The 14,555-nt window shown below is 39.7% G+C and overlaps 1 protein-coding gene across 1 annotated transcript in view; it reads right to left on the reverse strand.

The window, feature by feature from the left end:
- TMEM145 (transmembrane protein 145) overlaps window positions 1-14,555 on the reverse strand; it is a 55,461-nt gene that overhangs the window by 14,411 nt on the left and 26,495 nt on the right. The window contains exons 4-10 of the mRNA XM_072425607.1: window positions 14,439-14,525; window positions 13,341-13,442; window positions 12,070-12,154; window positions 6,545-6,616; window positions 3,649-3,717; window positions 2,247-2,327; window positions 2,081-2,159 (exon numbers count right to left, since the gene is read on the reverse strand). Coding sequence (XP_072281708.1) covers window positions 2,081-2,159; window positions 2,247-2,327; window positions 3,649-3,717; window positions 6,545-6,616; window positions 12,070-12,154; window positions 13,341-13,442; window positions 14,439-14,525 — 575 coding nt within the window. The remainder of the gene's footprint in view (window positions 1-2,080; window positions 2,160-2,246; window positions 2,328-3,648; window positions 3,718-6,544; window positions 6,617-12,069; window positions 12,155-13,340; window positions 13,443-14,438; window positions 14,526-14,555) is intronic.

Here is a 14,555-nt window from a genome sequence, read left to right on the forward strand (position 1 = left end):
TATTTTAGGCCACTACTGTTCACAATGAACACACAGAAGCAGGCTTGGGGTAAAGTACTACATTCTTACAACACATATATAAAGTATCAGTTTGTATTTCCTCCCTGTTTTGGCCCTTTTCTGTTCTAATCTTCTGCAGCAAGAGAAAAGTGAGTAGTTGTATTTGGATGCTATTGTTGGAAATTATACAGAAGACCACTCATAGCTAATTATGGAGCAGTGCAACAAACAAAAATTTGCAGCAGCAGCCAATCAAGTTTCACCTAATGGTTATAGCTGATGTCAAGGAAAATACTTATCCTCGGCCCTGGCCCTTTTTACTTATCTGAAGCGGTGGTCATGTGACGATCCAGTCCCGAGTCTTCTCTCTTCCAGAAGAAGGTTCTTTCTGGTGTTCACATCACAGCTTGTGTGATATGGATATTTCATATTGACTGAGAAGCTATGGGGTCTATTCAGAACCCAAAAGGGGGCCTTCAGGCAAGGGGACCATTGGGGACTGGAGAGCGCAGGACATCTGCAGAGCTGGATAAGAAGTCCCCTGCACATGGCAAAGGCACTGTCAGAGGATCTGGATGGAGTTTAAGCTGGGAGTGTATCTATTTACAAGGAAAGGGGGGAAAAATGTACCTGAGAGGTTAGTGGTGGGAGGTTAGGATTGGCATATATAATAATATAATATAATATAAAATATTATAATATAATATTATTTGCAACTGAGGTAGACATGGGGAGGAGCTGCTGCACAAAGGTCCCTCCTCGGCCAATAGGCTAGCACAGGGGTCCCAAATCAGTTCTGCAGATGGACCCCAAGCCAGTTCTGCACAGGGGCCCACTGTTGGCTTTATCCACCATTGGTAGTAACAGACTGCACTTTGCTATCTGAATTCTTTCATATATCTTATATTATTGGCAAACAGATTCATTCACAGCTATGCATTTCCCACATTGTTTTTTTTTTGTTATGGAATGCAGAAAGACTTCACACAGATCTGTTTGTGTAAACTGTCCGTGTTTAGATCACTGACCTGCATTGCAGTGGGGTGAAGAAAAAACATTCCTGCACTATTCTTCCTGCAGTGATGTGTAGTGCAGATATCACATAATAATCAGAAGTAAAATACACTTTTCCCAAATTGATAGATGTGTAAAAAAAATCACAGAAATTAAAAAAAAAAAGAAATCACATTTTAAATGTGGACATAAATTGATTTTTAATTCGATTGATTTTATTTTGTATAAATGTCAATCGATGACCAGTTGATTCTTTATTATTGATTTTATATATATTCTGTAACCTTTTTATTATTGATTATTTATTGAGATGCAAATCAATTGCTTTTTTTTTTTTTTTTACTCAATTGATCTCTAAATTAATTGCATTCAATCAGGAGGTGTCAAAAAACTATCTGAATTAAAATTTATGCACCCGGACTGATCAAGGTTTTATCAAACTTTCACTCAAAATTCATCACATTTGGTTGACTGAATTGTTAAATTAGGAATCAATTTATGGTCCATTCTATTAACCAAGTAGCTTGATCAGATTTACTACTGAACTTACTACCTTACTAATGAAAACTTTAAAAGACAGGAAATATAATGAATTTTGTTTTTTTTTAATCATTATGCCAGATTTTAGAATAGTTTCCGATGGTTTTCTAAAGATTCACTGAATGAACACTAGGAATAGTAATGGGGACTGGTCTAACTACCAACATAAAAACTATGGACAAATCTAACAGTGCAAACTTCAAGAACCCGTGCCTGACAATCCAGTGTTCCCTCCAGCCCCTTTTAGCTGGGCACACCACCCGGCACTTTTCGGTAACCACCTGGCTGTTTTTAGTTGGGTCACGATAAAGGGGCATTACCTGCCTACAGCTTCTTTCCACCCAACTTCTGGGGGGAACACTGAAACCCAAAACATCTATAAGTGCTATATACGCATCGTGCTATCCCATTGCCCTACCATACATTGGGCTATGCTTTGCAGTTTTCAGCATTTTGAGACTAGTAAAATTTGGCGGCACTGACACCCGTCATTATAAAACCTCATGGCGACCGGCGCTCTGTATACCTTGTCACGGTGAATCCTTTTCCGAGCAGTATCAGCATGAGCAGAAAGATGAGGAAACTGGCAGAGAAAAGCAGCTTGGCTGGGGGGAGAGGTAAAAATTAAATTCAATATATATGTAAAATACACAATCTCACCCACATACCTATATCCAAGCTTTTGCACTGACCTAGTACTTTGATGCTGGGACTGCCAACTCCATCCTGTGCGTACTGACCCCAATATATGCAGAAGAACACCAGGCTGAGGACTAGGAGAGACAGAGGATGTTATACTTTGCATGGTGACAATAATGGATGAATCTTTATAATTCTGATTTCCAGTCTTGTGATTTACACTGTACAACATTCAGATCTCCCTAGCTGGACCGTGATGTGTAATCGCAGTCCAGGGAGCAAGCTGGAGGAGGAACGGTGACACAGAACGCGGCATTCCTAATTCAGGGAAAATGTGTCACCTGCCTGGCAGTGCAATGTGGTGGATGTCTGTGGAAATACAAATTTGTAAAAAAAACGTACGCATATGAATTGCAAATGTAGATTAATTTGCCTGAAGTTCGGCTTTTAGTCTGATATTTTCCCCCGAACGCATAAGGTGGAATGTAAGAGCAAAAGTATAGAACAAGAGGAATTATAGGCAATAAGATCACGAAACACAAGGTAGTAGAATGAAGAGGGTTCTATGGTAAAAGCCAATTTTGCATAAACTTCACTTAAAAAATGTTTATAAAAAGAAACCCAATAAAAAAGATGTTAGCAATTATGGTTCTTTTCTGTAAGATAAGCCTGTGTCCCCAATAGACTGCTATGTAGGAGGGAGGGGTCAGTGTCTGCCTACTGTAATCAAATGATCTGTTATAAAAAAGAAACCGCATTACCTCTTATTACTGCATATACATGCGTAAGTACAGTCAGCATCACCTTCAGCCAAAACCAAATACAGCATATCAGCAGAAACACCTTTTACCAACTGTGAAGCACAGTGGTGGGATGGTGATGATTTGGGCTTCTATTGCAGCCACAGGACCTGGGTACATTGCAGTCATTGGGCATGATTTATTAAAGCTCTCATAGGAGAGCCTGGGTGATCCAGCAAACCTGGAATGAATTTCGGAAACATCATTTGCTGATGGAAACTGTTTTCAATCCTGGACCATTCCATTTTTGCTAGGTTACCCAAGTTCACTCTTGATAACCTATTTTCTCCAGTCTTGATTAGTTTAAATAAATCAGGCCCACTGTGTGGATCATAAACTCCTTTGTAAATCAAAGTATAAGCAGATTCAAATTTAAGGTCATATGTGCGATAGTCAAAGTTTGGTAAAAATTGGCTAGGATGATGATCCCATGCACACCAGTAAATCTACAAAGATTGCTTGAATAAAAAGGTACTGCAACAGCTTAATCAGAGTCCAGACATCGACCCAATCGAAATGCTGTGCAAGGACTTTAAGTGAGCTGTACATAAAGGAATCCAGTTCCAAAAGGTAGACCAAAACCCAGAAACGCTGGGATTTGTTACCCCATAAAACTGGAGACCCTGAACCCTGATACCCTCTGCACACAACTCACCCTCCACTCCAGCTGCTGCCATAAACATCTTGTACGTAGTGTGCAGAAGTTGTCTTCCTCGAAGTATATCTGGTCCAAAAATGAGAAAAATACATTTTTTGGATATTGTGTTTATTTTGTGTTTAATAAAATATGTTCTTTTTCTATAAATTTTTAAATTAGTTTTATTTAATATTTTTTATTTTATGTAACTGTATCTAACTAAATAAATTGAACCATAGGTGACTGCTATGGCCAGAAGGTGGCAGTATTCACCTGCTTTCAATAAGATTGAAATTACTATCACACAGAGGGGGTCTAGTGATACATTTTTTCACCTAACTTTTTCCCAATATGAGTAACATGCATTCCTTGGCGTTGCAAGACTGTTTGCAGTGACAACATTTTTAGCAATTTATATTTTTTCCCTCCCACACTATTTCACACTATTCCACTGCAGGATGTTTGTTAGAAGCTGGCACAGCTCTTCTGCTAATTATTTACTGCAGACAAAGCATTGATCTTTTCTTGTTCTTGCTTTATAATACCAGCATCTATTCTGCAAAATTAAAATACTAAAGGTTTCTGTATGACAGTATGAAGTCCCAAGTCCGGGTAACATACGATAATTTACAAGCATCAGTAAAAGAAACAAGCAAAGTAAAAAAAAACTTCCTTTACCTTCCCTACCTAAACCAAATCCTCCATCATTTGTGTCTCACACACTCCCCCTCCCAGAAACTACAGATATCAGTGGGAGGGTTTCAGGGCTGCCAATCCAGAAACCATTGGGTGGTACTGGGTGTGGCTAGGTGTGGATTGACTAGCTAACAGTTTGTGATTGGGCAGTCACAGAACTGATATCCACCCCCCTCATCCCATTCCAATTTAGTGAAAGCAGGAACAGTGGCAACTCTGCTCTGAATTCAGGAGCAGTGCAGTATTGTTGCCACTCCATCACAAGAAGCTGCATTAGATGGACATCACAAGCAAAAAAAAAACTAAGTGCACATTACTTTGCAGCCTTAATCATCAAAATTTAGAAATAAAGAATTGATTCTTTAAAATAATCAAATGGAATGATTCATTATGAGTTGTAACAGTAGACCATTTTTCATGACTAGTTTCCACTGACTGTAAAACGAATGAGCACTGTTCAGTTCTGTGGAAAGAGGAGTATAAGCAGAAACACCCCACTGTGCCCTCCTCCATAGGAAATAGTGGCCACCTGCTTGCTTGTTTAGTTATCCCCTAAATGATACCTGGAGACCACAAAATAGATTTCTGATCGTGATTACCATAGGCCACAATAATTTAGCACATTCATAGCTTGTGTCATCTGGTCTTCTATAACAAATGTATCCTCTTTTTTCCACAAATGGATCAGAAATGGGAGGCAAGTATAAAAAGCTGTGGAAAACCTAATAAAAGCAGAACTGTATACATAAACTATAAAAACTGCAAGCAGGCAGAATTATTATTGCATAAGGGACAAGCAATATCCCTATTGTAATAAAACAAACGAACCTGCCTGATCATTTTTTTCGAGCCTGGCTACCGGGAATGAATTTCATCATAGCAGCCTGGCCAATCAAGATGGCCAAAAATGCCGAAACTGGAAAAAGCAAGCACCCAAAAAAAATTGCATACAGGCGTATAGGTTCAGTTTATTGCAAGCAGGACAAACAACCTGCCTGCTCGCAATTTTCATTTTTAGGGTTTAGTTCTGCTTTAAAGTGTCTTTGCTCTGCACGGGTTGGCTTCTAAAGATAATAAGGCACTCCATGTTTGATTCATTGACAGAAGCTGCAAAACATGTGCGGCTTATGGCAGGAAAAGAAAAAATAATGTAAGAATTATACCTGCAGAGAGCCGGCACTGGATGGACCTTTCCCTTCATTTACATGTAAATAGGAAACAGATCTAAGTGCATCGATAACATGAAAGATATAAATCTGGATCACAAGTGCTCTACTGGTAAGACAACCTCGGGATTTACAGAATAAACTCCAAACAAGCTGCAATAACATCCCTCTAGTCTTCAAGTATTTGTTTTTCTAAATCATTCAAGCTTATAGGGAAGACGGAGGCTCAAAGAGGAAGTTGGGGTTTTATATGGAGGATCTGAAAATGGATATTGGTTTTCTTATGAATGGAGAACATTCGGTGATAGAGAAGTAAAATAGTTGAATATCTCAGATCTGTATTTGGGCTCAACTTTTTGGAAACTGAAAAGTCTAAATGTTAAATGAATGCTGCGGCAAATGTCCAGAACCACTGCAGACTGTAAGTTCTGATCCAACAATGTACCCACCCGTAGGAATGATCAGGAACTGAAAATGAGAGTTTTAACTTTACAATGCCTAGGGGCCCCAACTAAGAGCCAAGCCAACCCAAAGCCTTTTCTTTGGTACATTGTTTTAGGAAATACCCTGCACATGTTTTGGTATAACATAGGAAATTGACAAACATGTAAAGAACATAGCATATGGGTTATGGTCCCTAGGCTATATGGACTGGGTCATGGTTCTTAGCACCCAAGGCCACAATGTGCTCCAACTGGTAACTGAAAAGCCTATTCGTATTGGTGATGGATGCCTTTTGGTAGAATTTTGGTCTGCATGAACATCCAGATCTGGTGACATATCTACAAAGACAATCTGTTGATAAGTAGATCATGTAAATAGCTCCTTTTTTTTATAACAGGGAATCTAACATTCCCTGGTGGGAATCAACTACTGCCAAAAACTTTGGAGATTCCCACCAGGGAATTTTTTTTAAGGAACATCAGATTTTATAAAAAGAGCCCAAAGAGACCCTGTCCCTCAACCTGTGCATATATATTTTAAATGTGTCCTTTCACTTTTTTTCCATAAATGTTTTTTAATCACGCCATTCACCCACCCAGTATACTCACAGCCAAAATAACAGGACAGCATAAGGATGAGGATGAAGATGAGGAGGAAGGTGATATCCGTCTCCAGGATTCCTGCATGATAAAGACAGAGAAGTATTATAACACTGGGTCTGGAATATTAAAATTTCAGAATAATTTAGGAACAACAATCAATTATTCAATCACATAAAAAAATGTTCTGTAAGGAGCACAGGAAGGACAATTAAAGGCTGTATTATTAATAGCTTTACCCTACTTTAGCAGCCCAGTCAATCATCAGCCTTGAGTAAAGAAGTACCCATAGAACGAAAAAGAACATCGTGCCACATCCCCACATTGGCAAATTTTTTGAAAGATTCTTGAGGGAAATGGGACTTTTACGGCACATACAGATTTATCCTACTAGATTGTAAGCTCTTTGGGGCAGGGTCCTCTCCTCCTGTATCATCGTCTGTATTAGTCTGTCATTTGCAACCCCTATTTAATGTAGAGCGCTGCATAATATGTTGGCGCTATAAAAATCCTGTTTAAAAATAATAATAATTTATACATTAATTTTCACAATCATTTTCAAATTGATTCACTCCACTTTAAGCCTTTTTCTAAAGATTAAAAACAACTTTAATACAAACAAATATTTAAAATACAAAATAAATTAAAATAAAAACTTTCGGTATCACTCATCTACCTCATACGTATGTGGGTGTCCTCCACCCGTTTCGTGGATAATTCCACTTCTTCAGGAGGGATACAGACATTTATAGAATAATCAATTTCAATCCAAAGGCATGTTACAACTCCCTTCACAAAGAACTTTAATGACGACGACACACTTAGAGATTTGAGCGGAATGGTGGTAGGAGACAGGCTCCTCACCTGAAGCGACCGTTTTGAGTTCTTTTTAACCAGATGTCACAATTTCTGGCTAGATCCGTTATATCCTCATATAAGAATCCATATTGCTTGCAAAGTACCTGATGTGCAAACTCAATAAGAGGTGTGCACAGTGTCACCCGGATCCTAAACAGCACACATCCCGCATACATCAATTCACTGCGACTGCCACAGTTCAAAAGAGGGGAAGAGAATACAAAATACCATACACATCTCTCCTTGATCAGTGTTGCACTAATATATAAACACGAAGGTCTGTGTCAATACGTTTTGATCTGTATAGGTCAGCTTGCCTTTGAAATTCAATTCCTTTTGTGTTCTTATTATTATGTATTTATAAACCACCAACATATTCAACAACGTTTTTTTTAAGTCCTAGTTATGTCATCAACTGTCCCTCAGGAATTAATGCCTTTAACACATTTTAAGGCTATTTTTTGGGGAAAGACAATTACTCTATCCAGTATGGTTTTGGTTTGTGGAAGGAAACCAAAGTGCCAAAGAGAAGTCAATGCAAAGACAGGGAGAAAATACAAAGTTTAAAAATAATAAAGTGTTACGGGATGCCCTCCTGGTGAGTGACATGGGATTACCTGAGATGTTATTATTATTAAACAGGTTTTATAAAGCGCCAACATATTAGGCAGCGCTGTACATTAAATAGGGGTTGCAAATGACAGTATACAGGGAGTGACACAGGAGGAGAGTACCCTGCCCCGAAGAGCTTACAATCTAGTAATACAATCTGTGGAATCTAAGTGACTTTTGGTCTTTACCAGCGCACCCCACAAATGATGAGCCAGTGACCCTAGTGCGTAATATGTTTTGTTTACCCCTAGGATTGCTTATTAGAAAAGAAACTGTGTGTGATTTGCCTCACCCTTGAATCATATGATGTATAAGTTAAGAAGAGGAAAAAGATAGGCTATTTAGGCAATATAATTAGCAAAACACAAATATTTTTTAATAACATAGAAAACTGTCCTAGGCTTAACATAGATCTACTATGCTAGTGTCCTGGCTATACACTATATTCCTATACTAGCTTGGTGTATATCCTACTCATGTTAGGGAAAGCACATGGGGTTATACATATAATTACAATAAGGATCTTGTACCCGACGCGTTTTCCTCAAAAGAGCTTCTTCAGGGGATTTCTTGAGCCTGCAAATTGCTAGCCAAGGATGCGTAGGAATAATCATAAGATGTTGGGTAAGGTGCATTACTTTTTTCCTTGCACCTTATCTTCTGATCATTCCTACACATCATTGGCCAGCAATTTGCACCAGTGGCCCCCAGGCTCTCCTCAGTGTAGGAACGGCAGGTCAGGGCAGGTAAGGTAAGGCTGTGTAGCCAGCTGAGGTCAGGGCAGGCGGCAAACAAGGTAAGGTCATGTGGCAGGCTGAAGTCAGGGCAGGCAGTGATCACAGGCAAAGTCAAGGTCAAAATCCAAATTAACAGAACACATTGGTAAAATAGCAGAAACAAGCTGAGGATCCAGCATTCCTAAACTTGGAACTAGGGAGATTAGAAAAGAATTAGCAGCCAATAGCAGGATAGCATTGAATCCAGGAATTATTATGCTCATTGGCTGCAGCAAAACCCCCTTTAGCTGTGCACAGTGTCTGTGCAGGGGATGCCGAGAAAGGTGAAAACTTCACAGCTAAAGGTAAGCTGGTGACGCTGCAAGTTGATAATCTACAGACAAAGTGGTAACATAAAGGCAGACAACACACTGTGCAAATTTCAAAACTGGGACCCCAGGTGCTGCAGGGCCAAAGTACTAGTCACCAAGCCACCACACTGCCTTCCTATAGACCTGTAAAAAGAGAGGAGAGGTTCTGAAATCTAACCAAAAACTGCTGATGCAGGCGCAAAGTAAGGGGGTTCATTTTTTGCTGGGTTCATTGAAGATGGGAAAATATTCTTCTCTTCCTTGCTTTAAAAAATTAAATTAATTTAATAAATCAGACAGCTTGTTTTTTTGAAGAACAGACAGACAATGTCCTTTCTGGGATAGGTATAAAATATACCTATCCCAATCTTCTATGAAATGGGGGGTAACCTGGCATACCTTTCTGGTTGGATTAAATTTACATTGAATCAAAATTAAGGCAGCCGAGGATCCTGAACCCCGAAGTGGACCGTGTAAATATGGTGGTGCCTGGTGAAATCTTTGCAGCAAAGTCCGGTGGCCACTCACTTCTTGCAGAGTGCACTGGTATAAACCACACAATACACCCACGATTCTGTGCCCCATGTAGGCAACCCATAGCACTTCAGCTTTGTATTTTATCCCTAGACTCCTCCAGGCACTTTGGTTTTTATCCTTTCCATATCCAAATAGGATCATATTTGGCTTTTTTGAGATGAATGGCACTCCATCAGAGAGCTCGGGAAACTTCCCGGCCACCACCGGAGTAATAAAAACAAACACAGAGTTCTCTTTCCACTACGATGATCTTCCTGCACAGAGAGCTATCTGAGTTACACAGCATGAAATGATCTGGCTGTTTCAGCTCTATAACTATGCATGTTGCTGTTTGGTTTGGCTCGCTGCACTGGGCTCTGTCTGTCACTATTCCTAAATGATGGGAGACAGACCTTCCTGGGACACACATGAATGGATCACTAGTCTGGTGCCCGTTCAGCTAACACGGAGCCAAAGTCATTCTGCACCGGCGCTAAGTCTTTATATCAAATCCAAACCCAAAAACAAAAATATATTGTAAAAATATCAAATATATGGGGGCTTAACTGGTAGCTTTATTACATTTATTAATGCAGACCTGTACTACAAGCAAGGTCCACTTACTTACTGTCACAGAACCACAGGGCAGAGTGGTGGACCCTCCGTGTCACCAGCCTGGTAGGTGAAGACATGCACGGGGCGCAGAGTATAAGCAACAGCTCGTGCTTCTCCAGAGCCTCCAGAGGTGAGGATGTTGTGCTGCGGGCTGCTGCCAGGTTGCGGCTCCCGTGCCCGCCAAGGCAGGTGACTACTGACAGGCAGGAACAAAGCGTGGTGCCGGAGCGAGAGACAGAGGGTGGTAAGACAAGCCAAAGGTCAGGGTAGGCGGCGATCAGGAATAGTCAGAGGTCATGCCAGGGTCGGTACACGAGTAAATCAGGAACGGAATACATAGACTTAAACAGCAGGAACCTGGGAGCAGAGCCAAAAGGAACTTCTTGTTCAGATAACTTCCTGTTGCCAGTCACGTCCTTAGGACCATGTGACCTGCAGACTTCCTAACCCACCACCAGAGGGAGTGCTGGAGAGGAACCACTTCAGGTTCTGTTCGCATGTTTGCCAGCAGGTGGAGTGCGTCTGCCGAACTGCCTCCTTTGAGGCAAAGGGGCAGCTGACAGGAAGTCATCTGACCTGAACCAGGAAGTTAGCAGGGACTGTGATCCCTGAGCAGAGCTGGTGCTGGCAGCAAGGGAATGCAAGGAAGATGACACTGAAGAGGGCACAAATCCCTGGTCCTGCGGGGATCTGAGACACTTACCCCCACCCTATGCTAAATGCAGCACGAAAGAAAACAACCAATGGGCTAGACACTTAATAAAATACTTCCCTTTCACCCCAACATCTGTAATTCAGGAGGTAATGTCATCATCCACAAGATGATGCCCATCACTGTGCATCTTCTGATGAGATTTGGGTTACTCAGTATTCCCCAGGATCTCAAAAGAAGGTTGATGGCATTACCATCATCAAGGAGGAAATGGGGGTAAGGTAAGTGTGTTTTATCTTCCGCTGTTTTCATTAGAATATATTTACACCAACTGAGACTTCACTTGTGTTTAATGTTATGAATAAGTCTGTAAATTGTGTTGATGTAAACAGGTCAGAACAAAAGTGTTTAATCTGGTTCAGTGTATATAAACACTGCTCATACTTCATATATGAGAAAAATAAATTGCAACATGATTACTTTTGTATCCTTTCTGTTTCATACACCTACAGATTCATTTGATCTGCAAATAAATGAACAAAGAAAAAACCCTGACAAATAAAAAACAAAGCTTTTTCTTTTTAAATACAATTCTTTTTAAATGCCTATTTAACTTAATAAACTTCTTATTCCCCTTTACCCCCCTATCATTTGAATTACTTTGTTATCATATGTAATTACATATTATTGCTATATGCACAAGTCCATTGCAAATTGGCCGATTTCTCTAGCCTATGAGGGGCTATAAAGCTGTAAAAGATGAAATGATTATTAACTTTTAGTCCCCCGGCCACGTTTTTTGTTTATGTGCAGCATTTTGGGATTGGGGATAAGGGTTCCTTAGTACATAGGCCAGGACAACAAGTTACAAATATTGTATACAAAAGTGTTGTATACTACTTCCAGCTTGCTTTGTAGAAATGCTTGAAATGTAGGAAGATAGCCAGGCTCAGGTTTTACTAAAACATGTGAAATTTGAATATTTTCTGCTGCGTACACAGTATATATATATATATATATATATATATATATATATATATATATATGTGGATCTACAGATCTTTTTGACAATTGAAATTGCTGAAGATAACTTTTGCTTAAAAATCATATGGTCAGTATAAGGCACAGACTCATTGTCAGTTTTTAACCCTTCTAAACAACACAAGAAAAAAAAATGAGAATGATGATACTGACCAAACTCATCTGCAGAGAAGTGTCTTGTCCAGAAGGATTTTCCATTTGTCAGGGTCATCTCATACTCCAACTGCAGACCATCACCCTGCAGAGAGAAGAATTAACAGCAATGTTGAATTAGTACACAGATCAAAAGCAAAAGGATGAAACTAAAACTTTACACTATTCTCACTTTATTCTCTGCACCTGTCTGAAAGATTATTGTCATTAATTTAGTATATTTATATATTAATTTATTATTATATTGCCTCTCCTCTCCCACACCCCCAAAGTCTTATACTGATCTGTCTCCATTCTTCTGAGATCTTTGCTTTATGGCTTGCTCAGAGCCTAACAGCCTCTTTAACAAAAGCTTTTGGACTGGGCTTTGGTTCCTCACAAAGATTGAAGAATGCATCGGAAATGTCAAGGGCAGTTGTGATTTGACCCAACAGGGGATGACTTTTCCATACAAATATTTGAGGTTTCCTCCAAAGATTTAAGGATAAGCAGTGGGTGGCTGGTACACTCATGGTAGTAAAACTGTGTGGCTCCCAGGAGGCCACACAGCAAGGATTTCCAGGAAGCAATTCAGATATCAGTAAGTTCAAGACTTGGAGAGGTTGAATGGGAGACATTTAAAGGATCATTGTACAGAACATAGAGTTAACCTTTAAAATAATCCATAATAGCGAATAAAGTGGGTTTTATTATCTACTAGACCTTCCAAGATTCTTTTGATGAACAGGTTGTAAATTGCATAGTTCTCATACATTGCGCATTGGCAGGTAAAGACTATGTTCAGACTGTTGGTTTTATTCAAGTATTACCACTGTGGATCTCTCTACCTGTCCTCAAACACCCCAAATCATAGTTATTATGGGAAAAAATTAGGTTAAAAAATCCCTTTTAATGGTAGTTTGACTGCAGTTGAAGTGCATTTTTATTCTCAGGGTGGTCAACCTTTTTCTACCATGTTCCAGAAAACATCATCGTTCCACAACCACAACTGAGCGCCTGCAAAAAACTACCAATGGCCACTTAGGTAAACATAGGTGTCTAGGGGAAAAAAACCATGTGGTTCCAAAACTCTAGTATGAATTTAGTCTGCGTGTCAAATGGTTCATACTTCTTGGACGGTCTGGTGGCAAATCAGAGCAGGCCAAGGTACAATTTGAAGCAAGCTAGTGAATCAACCCATGGATGATTAAATCTAACACACCTCAATTAATTTTTTATGTATTAAACTGGTCCATTTAAAAAAAAAGTATCTGATGCCCATTGATTCTTACCCCACATTTACTGAGTGCTATGTACCACCATCTTTCACGGACAGATCGGAAGCTCCTTCCACTGTTGCAGCTCAAGTAGTTCTGCCCATTCTCTTTTGTCACCTGAAGGAAGAATACCAGACAGAGGGATGTGCACAGTCAGGTTAGAAAATTCAATTTGTATCGAACAGCATAGAGGAGGCCTCTAAAATGATAGACATGAACTTCTATTATTTGCTACCACTAGGTCCAATCAATATACCATTAAAAGTGTTTTGATCACCAGGTGAAAAATAGGAAAAGGATTCAGGAAAAAGAAAACTATTAAAGCCAAAGATCTCACCAATTCAAACTGAGCAAATGATGATAACACTAATAAGCAGAAGATAAACCCAATGAAAACTGTATGTCAAAATGAAGAAATAAAAGCAGCTTAAGTTTAATGAAAAAGTATTCATAGGGATCAAATCTTCACCCATCCCTTAGCAACCCATTCATGTAGGATCCTTACCGATTTCCAGGAATGGGGTTAGATGATCCAATGAAGACTATGCTCCCATGAATACCTCTAGTTTAATGCATATCTCAACTTTACCTGGAAAAGTCAAACTAACTACACCTCCTACCATGCCAAAAGATCTGCCATTGGACTATTTATGTAATTGACAGACCCAAAGATCAATAGGGGACTAAAATATGAGAGCGGGATTGAGATAAAGTTTCACAAGAAAAGTTGTAAGAGACATAAAGGTTTCATGGTTTTATTAAATTGGACAACTGCCCAGGGCCCCTACCTTCTTCGGGGGCCCAAATGACAGGATGGAAGGGGTTCAGGGAGCTAAAACGCCTTCCATTTGGTGACCCCAGCCTTATATTTGCACAGGGCCCCATTTTCCTTGCTCAGAATATAGTGCAAACATTTGTAATCCTTTGTAACTGCTCTTCACCAAGGGTGACACACAATCATGCAGTGGAAGGAATACGAGAGGAAATAAACATCCTAAAGAAGTCAGCAGTGAAGTCAACAGCCACATCAATCATGGCCCCATGGTTCAATATTAATTACAAAAGAATGAGAAGGTTTGGACAGAGGTCACGTTATTTATTGAAGGACCTTACCAGACAACCAGACCAAACGTACTGCGTTGTCAAGTTGATGACTTGGTTGTTTTCTGGTCGGATTACAGACTCCTTCATCAGGCAGTCCTAGAGAAAAGAACACCAGTTGTATTACAG

This window comes from Pyxicephalus adspersus, chromosome 11, assembly GCF_032062135.1.
Source record: "Pyxicephalus adspersus chromosome 11, UCB_Pads_2.0, whole genome shotgun sequence".
NCBI classification, from domain to species: Eukaryota; Metazoa; Chordata; class Amphibia; order Anura; family Pyxicephalidae; genus Pyxicephalus; species Pyxicephalus adspersus.